Genomic DNA, 10,955 nt, shown 5'->3' with positions numbered 1-10,955 from the left:
TTTTGCTGTACGATTGTGTAGCTCCATGTTTTGTAGGCGTTTGTTGCTACTCTCTTCGCTCGGTTTCACGGAGAGGTTTCCATTTTCACGGTTGGATTCAACCAGAACAACAGTAATATGGATCCGGACATCGAGGACAAAACGCTGGAGCTGATGGTGCGTGCGGAACAGCATACACGACACGGTCTGAATATGTGATGCTCGTGCAGATGTTTATATTCGTTATAACGCATTATTACGCGGGCTAGAGAACGAGGAGGAAAAACACAGAAGCGGCCCGAATAGATACAAAACATTCGGCTGTTATCATGTTGTGCTGTATTGATTGTTTCAAGTTGTATCATTAAACCGACTTTTCGCTCATGATTTGACGCGTGTGAATGTCTAGGTTTAGGTTCGCTGGAGGAGCGGAGCAGTCATTGCGGCACCGCTGCGCCACTGCGCGCGTCGTATATCACAGTCGTTATGCGCTTTATATATTATACACATATACACTTGACCAGGTGTATACGGTCTGTTTATGATTCTAAGATCATATACATTTGCACGTCATGTGTTGTATACAGTTTACATGCACTGCATATGTGTGTGATTCATATATTAAATAACGTTAGTCTATACGCGTTTGATGTGTCAGTTATATTCGCTTCATATAGTTATTAATATATTTGGTTTATATGTTAAACAGTGTATACGCGTTTAATAGGCTATATAACATTGCCTGTATTTGCTATACACTTTTTTTTAGCTTCATTTATCACACGAGTTTCATATATTAAATAATGCATATGTGCCTCATTAACGCATATAGATGATTCAAATTTCATATATTGAACAATCATTATTAAACAATCTGTATGTGATTCATAAATCACACGCAAACTATGTGCTTCATATATTAAACAATCTGTACAAGTTTCATATATTAAACCATCTATATTTTCTTCATATATTGAACAATCTATTTGTGCTTCATATATTAAACAATCTGTATGTGCTTCATATATTAAACAATCTATTTGTACTTCATATATTAAACAATTTATACGTGCTGTGCTTCATATATTAAACAATCTATATGTGCTTCATACATTAAACAATCTATTTGTACTTCATATATTAAACCATCTATATGTGCTTCATATATTAAACCATCTATATTTGCTTCATATATTAAACCATCTATATGTGCTTCATATATTAAACAATCTATTTGTACTTCATATATTAAACAATTTATACATGCTGTGCTTCATATATTAAACAATCTATATGTGCTTCATACATTAAACAATCTATTTGTACTTCATATATTAAACCATCTATATGTGCTTCATATATTAAACCATCTATATGTGCTTCATATATTAAACCAACTATATGTGCTTCATATATTAAACCATCTATATGTGCTTCATATATTAAACCATCTATATTTGCTTCATATATTAAACCATCTATATGTGCTTCATATATTAAACCATCTATATGTGCTTCATATATTAAACCAACTATATGTGCTTCATATATTAAACCATCTATATGTGCTTCATATATTAAACAATCTATTTGTGCTTCATATATTAAACAATTTATATGTGCTGTGCTTCATATATTAAGTAATCTATATGTGCTTCATACATTAAACAATCTATTTGTACTTCATATATTAAACCATCTATATGTGCTTCATATATTAAACCATCTATTTGTGCTTCATATATTAAACCATCTATTTGTACTTCATATATTAAACCATCTATATGTGCTTCATATATTAAACAATCTATTTTTACTTCATATATTAAACAATTTATACGTGCTGTGCTTCATATATTAAACCATCTTTTTGTACTTCATATATTAAACCATCTTTTTGTGCTTCATATATTAAACCAACTATATGTGCTTCATATATTAAACCATCTTTTTGTGCTTCATATATTAAACCATCTATTTGTGCTTCATATATTAAACCATCTATTTGTGCTTCATATATTAAACCATCTTTTTGTGCTTCATATATTAAACAATCTATTTGCACTATTTCACATTGTCTGTATAAACAAATGTAAACAATCTATAAGCGCTTCCTATAACATTTTGTCTGTATGAGCTTAATTTATTAAACAATCTATATGTGCTTTACAAATCTGATGCAAAATGTATTTACTTTTCATACATTTCATCCAGTCTATGCTTCACATATGACACAGTCTTTATGTGCTTCAATGTATGCAAACTATACGTCTCACATTGTCTATTTACGCTTATTTTTTCACACTTTATACTGTCAGTATGTGCATATCTAAATGTGGAATCCAAATATACAGAATCTGCATGCATTTCATATGCCATACACAACTTGTATGCGATTCATGTAAAAAGTCGAATATATAATACCACTTATATGTCTCCCGGATATCATTACATACAGTTTATTTACTTAATTTAACACTGTCTTCATGTTTATTATAGGTTATACTCTATATGTAGTTATAATGTGCTGTCTATAAACGTTGTGTTACAAAGTCTATTGTTTATGTCCACTTTGCATAAGAAACATCTAATAAATGACTAATTAGTAATACTTATGCTATTCATATTTACTAAACTAAACATCTGTCCCCAAATAGGTCATGCATAGTTGAATCAGAATGTAAACGATGCACAAGGGGGTGAAATCACTAACTAGTTCAGTCTCACTAGATCTGCCATAATTATGCTGGTCTTCATCCTGGGTCATGTTAGGGTGAGTTTAACAGCCTCTCTGTTAGAGGCCAGCTGTATGGAGAGCCTGGTTTGTTTTGAATGGGATTTGGAGTTTTGGATGCAGATCTATGAATGGTTATTATTAGTGTGAGGTCTAGTAAAAGATTATATCATGAAATGGCCAAAATGTCTTATAGTGTAAAGGGATATTTTACACAAAAATTCAAATTAATAATTTATACTCTGCTTTGTTCTAAACGTGTGAGTTTCTTTCTTCTGCTGAACACAAAATAAGATATTTTGAAGAATGTGGGTAACTTAAGAGTTTCTGGCCACCATTTTTTCCCCCATACTATGGAAGTCAGTGAAGACTTTCTTCTTTTGTGTTCAACAAAGAAACACATACATGTTTGAAGGTGCGTAAATTATAACAGAATGTTAATTTTCAGGTGCACTGCATCAAATGAGCTCAGTGTTTTTAAATAATAATAATAATAATAATAATAATAATACTGTGTGTGTGTGTGTGTGTGTGTGTGTGTGTATATACACACACACACATACACATCTCAAAAGCTTAGGATCAGAATGACTAGCAAATTTTATTAAAGAAGTCTCTTATGCTCATCTAGGTTCTGCATTTATTTGATCAAAAATACATAAAAAAACAGTAGTCTTGCAAAATGTTATTACAATATCAAATAATGATCTTTTTAAATATGTTTATTTCTGTGATGCAAAGAATTTCCATTAGCAATTACTCCAGTATAAAGAGTCACATGATCATTAAGAAATCATTCTAAAATGCTGATTTATTGTTAGCATTATGTGTTGGCAAAAGAGTTGTGCTGACAAATTATATATATATATATATATATATATATATATATATATATATATATATATATATATATATATATATATATATATATATATATATATATATATATTATTTTTTTTTTTTTTTTTTTTTGGGAAACTGTAATACTTTTCAGATTTCTTTGAGGAATAAAAAGTTAAAAAGAACAGCTTTTATTCAAAATACAAGTATTTTCTAACAATATCAATCTTTGCTATAACTTCTTAATTTAACACATAACTTGTAATTATTAAAAATAATTATATTTTAAATAAATGTTCTTCTTTTTAACTTTTTATTCATCAAATATCCTGAAAAAAGTATCACAGCTTCCAAAAAGAAATTAAGCAGCACTGATAATAAATAAGCGTATTAGAATGATTTCTGAAAGATCGTGTAACACTGAAGACTGGAGTAATGATCAATAATAATAATTACCTTTAAAAAAAATAGTTAACCATCTTTAAATTTAAGGTTTAAATAAACATTTTTATCAATGTTTTAGTAAATTTTAATAATAGTCATTTAAATAATTAAACGTATATAAAATAAATCTAAATAAATTATTAATAATATAGATACTAGGGAGTAGGGATGCACCAATATTTAAATTTTGGCTAATATCGATAACCGATAATTCCTTAAATATTAAAGCCGATAACCGATTGTTGGTCGATAAATCTAAATCCACATTTTTACATATTTTTTGAGAGCCTGATTACCAAAATAGTCTCCCCATTAAAAGGTATTAACCCTTTCGAGTCGATTAACGCATATATGCGTTTTGAGTCATTTTCACCTGATAACCCCGAAAAGAACTTAAATTACACTCTCAGTTTTAATCGTACAGATAAGAGCAATACATCAATCGAATCTGTAAAGGGTCTAGTTTTTTTTGGATACAGACATAATAACAAAAAACCTTTGTGCACTCATAAAATAAATATAACAAACAAGGTGCGCTGTCTACAGTCTTTGTCTCCACTGATCGTCATGTACAAACATTTCATTAAAATGAACTGTAACTCCGTGAATACTCAACGAAGAGACATGAGAGAGATATCTATAGAAAGCCTGGAATGTCTACTTTTAAACTAAACAAGTGCTGCCGAAAACAAATATTCTGAGATAAAGTAATCCATATGAAAACAACGCAATGTCTGTTTTTCATATCTCCGCTCATTATATCTAATGTGACCACGCCCCCGCGCTGAACGCGCTATTCAGATTCAAACTGAAGCGCGCGGCTTGAATACGCCCACACAGAAGAAAAAGCAGCCAGACTATTCTTCAAGTTTTTATTTTATTTTACTGTTTGCTTCGCGATGAGAGGACTAAGACATAATTCACCCCGAAAAGATGTGATGTGGTTGAGGATTTGAGAAATGGATTTCCTCAGGAAAAAGAATGAAGCACTTTATTCAGCAGAGATCATAAACATGAGTAAGTCTCTTTTTATTTATTTGTACTAGTTTTCACATAACGTGTAAACATTTTACTAGTTAGACTTTTTCCAAATACTTTTTCCAAACTATAATTCCTGACTAAATGTATAATCAAGTGAAACATTATGAAGTTTCAATAACAATATACAATACTATACCATTCAAAAGCTTGATGTAAATAATATAAATGTGACAAATAGAGATAACTCTAACAAATGTAAAAACAATGCAGTTCTTTCGATTTATTCCCCCTAAAAAAAACTGAAAAATATTATCAGCTCTTTTCAACATTAATGATAATAATAATAATAATAATAATAATGATGATAATAAATGGGGTTTATTTGGTAGAAAATAAGATTGTTAAAAGGATTTCTGAAGGATTGTGTAACTAGAGAAAGGATGCCAAAAAATTTGAAAGTCAGCTTTGATTGTTCCTAATAAACTGTTTAACTGCTCCCCCAAGTGGATATTAAATTATGTTGTGGGATAATTAAATATATTCTTAATAAACTACAAACATAAAATTATATACTTTTATTTTGTTCTCACATTCTTTCTTGTAAGTCCTCCCTCACAGTGGCACAGTTCAATGGGAGGCTCATTATGCAGCTCATTATGCAGGCCTTTGTCTTCTCAGGTGTAAATCACAATGATATTCATGATAGTTGACGCCTACTCGCATATGACTTTTACCAACAAAAAGTGTTTTAGAAAATTTAAATCAATATATTGTTTTCTGTGAGTGAGTAAACAAGATGATTTTCACATCATTCAGAAAGAAAAATTCTAGGCTACAAGCTCCAGTTCTCAACTTTTCCGGCAACCAGTTTTATGTATGTGTTTTATGGCCTTATTCAAGTGATTTAACATTTTTAGTTTTTCACTAACCATGCATAACATTTTTTTTCTCAAAAATACAATCATGTACATGCATGCATTTCACATATTATTATAGCCCAGTTTGTGCTGATTACAGTGATATTAGACTTTACCCATTTAGATATTTATAAGAAACTGAAAAAAGCACAAATGTCAGGGCATGACAAAACTTCTCAAGGCCCCAAAAATACCCTTAGACTCCAGAGGGTTAAACACTTCAACATAATAAAACATAAAGCTGCCTTGCAAATAAATAAATTAATGCTTAAATAATGTAAACAAGTTACTGGGTAATATTACTTGCATGTAAATTTAAAAAAAAAAAAAGAAAAGAAAAGATGATGGAGGGTGTTGAAAGAGGACAGTCATGTAAGGACTATAGCCAGAGATACTGTCAAAATCATTAAAAATTTCCATTATTAAGAGTATTTGGCATTTCCAATTAATGTAGGCCTGTTATTTTCTGGCTATTATTATTAGGTTACTTTTATTATTAAATTAATATTAAATTAATTTCCTTCGCAACAATTATTTAGCGCATCAATGCATAACTGACACACTGTGTCAAAAAAATTTAAAAATTAGGCTATTAGCTTAGGCTACTACTCACTGATACAACCTGTTCAACAAGAAATGCATTTCTTCTAATTTTTTTCACTATGTTTGGGCCACAAGAGAAACATTAAAGAAATAAATTAAAACAGATATATATACTACTTATTAGCAGATTCATCTCTCATCATCTCTCACTGTTAATGCATCGTCAGATGCTGAAAGCGCTGTCAGTTTTTACTTTCACTATCATGGTGAAAGACATTTACCGGCATAAGTTTGACTTGCACAAAGTTTGTATGTTGCTTGTGTGATATCCTCTGGATCGCCTTCACAGTTTAAAACAGAAATAGCCTATTTCCAACATTGCAATGCACCCGCGTTACAACCCGAATAGTCGAATGTGTTGTGGACACACTATTGGCTCTTTGTCACAAACATGCTGAAACACGGCACATAAACCCAAATAATTCACAACTTTTTTATTATGGTAATATTCTCTTTATAATACTATGTTTATGACATTTCCAATTATAGTTAGCCTATTAATGTTGTGCTGAAGCTGTTCAAGCTGCGTGTGCTGAAGAGCTGAATGAACTCCGGTAAACTATAGTGATGCCGGCTTATTCAACACAGGGAAACGCATCATATATTCAGATATTTATACAACATAAATATAATATTACAATATACGTACAAAAAGACCAAATGCACACGTGAACTCGAACTAAGTGACGTGCTAATCAGAATGTGTAACTTCTGTTGTGGATGCGCTCTTGGCCTTTCCCGCAACAATGCGCTGAAAAACGGAAACCAAACCAAAAGAATTGATAACTTTTTATTATAATAGTGTTCTCATTATAATGTTTATGTTTATGCACATGTTTATGTGTATATATATATATATATATATATATATATATATATATATATATATATATATATATATGTGTGTGTGTATATATATCACTGTGCTGATAAAGCCAATTTCAAGGATGGTGTTTTATGTATATAAAAGTACAAACACTATATAATAATATTTTAGCATCCAGATGCGTCGGGAATATGGAAACATTTGGATTCGTGCCAGATGGAGAGATGCAGGCATCAGCTTCAGCTTAAATAAATTTGTTTTTGGATTGAGGTTTTTATAGCCTAAACTTATGTTTTCGAGAGAAACTAATAGCTGTTTTTATAATGCTTGTTAACATTTTGCTTTAGACTACAGGCATTTTAGCCTTCATTATTTCCTAAAGTAATGGGGCTAATAAAATGCAACTTTAGTTTATTTATTTATTTTTTTTTTAACTTTTTATTTTTACAATGCAGCAAATATTTTTAAATATCTTAAAAAAAAAACTTTGATGTCTTTAAAGTGTTGATAGATATTTTTTTTTTTTTTTTTTTTTATAGCCTACATTTGGCCAAAATCTAGAAAAGATGACAAACCACAGCGGGTTATTGACTAACATTAGATCTCTATTTTTTCTTTTTCTTTTTGAGTAAATAAAATGCTGTACTTTATTATTATTACATTACTATTATTGTAGGGAGTGAAAATTAAGGTTAAAATACATTTTTCTATAACTTTAAATAAGATGTAAAGGTAATATCGCGAGAACAGAGACCCACGAGTTATGAGAGGTAGAGAGATAGAGAGAGAGAGATGACGCACACTGTGTAATCAGATGTGGTGTAACATTATTATTAGGCAAATTATAGACACATAATATTGTTTTTAAAAAATAACGTTATTAACCGGTAATTTTTCCACCCGAACCGGTTTTGGAACGGTAATAATTCAGAGGAACGCAGGAACAGAAACGTTAAAATATGGATTCCGGTTGAATATAATACGGGAACCGGTTGAATTTTCTTTTCGTTTTCAAGCCTTGCAAGAAAATAATGCATTATTTATCAGCTCTAAACTGTCGGCCACATTTTCTTACTGGTTCGATAACGATAACAGAAAAATTTACATTTATCAGCCGATATCGATATGGTGGCCGATATATCGTGCATCCCTAATAGAGAATAAAGAATAATAATTAAAAATGGTTTAATAAATAAATGATAAATGAGCAATTTACCATCTTTAAATTTGACTTGAGACTTCATAGAGTGCCATGCACAAACACACAGCTCAGCACTAGAGCATGAATGTCTCTAGTGTTTAAAGTTTGTGTCTTCACATATCCATACTCTTAACTAGTTCCCTGTACTTGTGCAGATGGGGAGGAGCCTATTAGACCACTCCCTCTTTCCCTCCCGCTTACTCATAATTGTTTGTTGGTCCATGTAAAACACTGTCTGCAGGAATGTGTGGGTGTGTGTGTGTGTGTGTGTGTGTGTGTGTGTTGTTGCTCACTGTTGCTCTAATGCTGTTTTTTCCTCTCACTTTCCTCACTGACTCTCTTTTCTCTTTTTCACACTTTCACTTGTACGACCTTCACGTCATTACTGTTTTTGTATTTGCATGCTGCTTTCTTTTCTATCTTTCTTTCTTTCTTTCTTTCTTTCTTTCTTTCTTTCTTTCTTTCTTTCTCATTTTTGTTTTGTTGATTTTTTTTTTCTATGTTTGTTTGCTTATTCCTTTGTTCATCAATATGTTCATTCTTTCGGACTTGTCCTTTGTTCTTTTCTTTCTGTCTTTCATTGTTTTCCTTGTTTACGGTTTCTTTCGTTCTGACTTTTGCTGGTCTGGTCTTTTGTTTGTTCTATACTTCTTTTCTCTCTGTTTTGCCTCCTGTTCTCTTTCTTTTTTTATTACATATTCCCACTCTTCTCTCTCTCTCTCTCTCTCTCTCTCTCTCTCTCTCTCTCACAGTGTTCTTTGCCTCGTTCTGTCTGGCTGGGTTGTTCGTCGGTGGCAGAGAGTCTGTGTGCTCTCAGATGCCTGCAGAGCCTCCCGTCCTCCCGGGCCCACAACCAGGTTCTGCTCTACTCTTCTCTTCTCTCCACTTGTCTCCACTCCTCCCGTCTTTCTGTCCGTCCCATGCACTGGATGTGTGTATGTGTGTTTGGCTGATATAAATGGCTGATCTTTAAATTCATAGATTCATTGAAGTTTACTGGGCTGTAATTCAGTCAGTATAATTGGCCTTTTTTTTTTTTTTGAAAACAGAAAAGGAACTGCTGAAGAGTAGAGTGTCTGTCTTTCTTTTGGCTCTCTCTCTCTCTTATTCTCTCTGCTTGGCTGTTTGTCTGTGTCTGCTTTAGTCTTACCATCTCATATCTGATCTTTGTCCATTGAGAAACACACACATGCATTCAAAGTTTATTAAACCGAAAAATTCAATTTTAATCAATTTAATCAAGTGTCTCTGATAGTATTTATGGTCAGGACCATTTTATTGCATCAAATTGATCAAAATTACAGTAAAGACGTCACATCTTACAAAAGTTTCTATTTCAAATAAATGTTGTTCTTTGAAAAGAATCCAGAAAAATAAAATGTATCATGGTATCCACAAAAATATGAAAGATGATAATCAGAAATCAGTATGATTTTCGGAATGATTTCTGAAGGATCATGTGACACTGAAGTAGGGCTGCGCGATATTGGAAAAAATCTCTCTCTCTCTCTCTCTCCCGCGCTCTCTCTATCTATCTCGCGCACGCACTCTCTCTCTCCCCCTCTCTATCTCTCTGTTGCTCCCCCTCTCTATCTCTCTGTCGCTCTCTATCTATCTCGCGCGCACTCTCTCTCTCTCTGCCCTGTTAAAACTTTCACTCTGTGATGTGCAATTAATCCGTGAATCACGGAGCAGCTGGCCCATACAGTTAATGAATAACGGATCAACTAGACAGCCTACATCGCACATCCTGCCATGTGACTATCGTGGATTCGTACATCGCAATATCGATGCTTAAACGACACATCGTGCAGCCCTACACTGAAGACTGGAGTAATGATGCTGAAAATTAAACTCTGATCACAGGAATAAATTATATTTTACAATATAATCACATAACCCTTATTTTACATTGTAATAATATTTCACAAAGCTACTGTTTTTACAGTATTAGTAATTTCTAATTTTGGTAATGATTCCACAATGAAACCCATAATGCATTGCGCTGAAATAGATAAAGTAGAGATGTGTTTATTATAACTAGTCTTATAATAACATTTTTACCAAAAAGGTGTAGATAAAATAGTTCAGTATAACTAAAATGAAATATTTTTTCTGGTCGACTCGTAGTGGTTCATTTTAAGCTTTAGACAACTAATCGCACATTTATTAATAAACCATTTAAATCATGCTATTGGGGAAGTCTTGGCCTAGTGGTTAGAGAGTTTGACTCCTAACCCTAGGGTTGTGGGTTCGAGACTCTGCCTGAGGTGCCCTTGAGCAAGGCACTGAACCCCAAACTGCTCCCCGGGCACCGCAGCATTAATGGCTGCATACTGCTCTGGGTGTGTGTTCACAGTTTGTGTGTTCACTGCTGTGTGTGTGCACTTTGGATTAGTTAAATGCAAAGCACAAGTTCTGAGTATGGGT

General features: G+C 32.2%; 1 protein-coding gene across 5 annotated transcripts in view; it reads left to right on the top strand.

Moving 5' to 3' along the window:
• The window catches only part of LOC113069547 (F-box/WD repeat-containing protein 11-like), a 32,529-nt gene continuing 21,574 nt past the window's right edge, over nucleotides 1-10,955 (top strand). The window contains exons 1-2 of one of the 5 annotated variants that reach the window (XM_026242688.1): nucleotides 19-156; nucleotides 9,278-9,382. In XM_026242688.1, the coding sequence (XP_026098473.1) occupies nucleotides 118-156; nucleotides 9,278-9,382 (144 nt within the window). In that variant the 5' untranslated portion in view covers nucleotides 19-117. Of the gene's footprint in view, nucleotides 157-9,277; nucleotides 9,383-10,955 lie in introns of those variants that run through there. The other 4 variants (XM_026242690.1, XM_026242689.1, XM_026242692.1 and 1 more) reach the window with 4 other exon arrangements.

The sequence above is a fragment of the Carassius auratus genome, unplaced genomic scaffold (assembly GCF_003368295.1).
Source record: "Carassius auratus strain Wakin unplaced genomic scaffold, ASM336829v1 scaf_tig00001753, whole genome shotgun sequence".
NCBI classification, from domain to species: domain Eukaryota; kingdom Metazoa; phylum Chordata; class Actinopteri; order Cypriniformes; family Cyprinidae; genus Carassius; species Carassius auratus.
The sequence above is the reverse complement of the archived record's forward strand: the minus strand, read 5'-3'. Positions and strand labels throughout refer to the sequence as shown.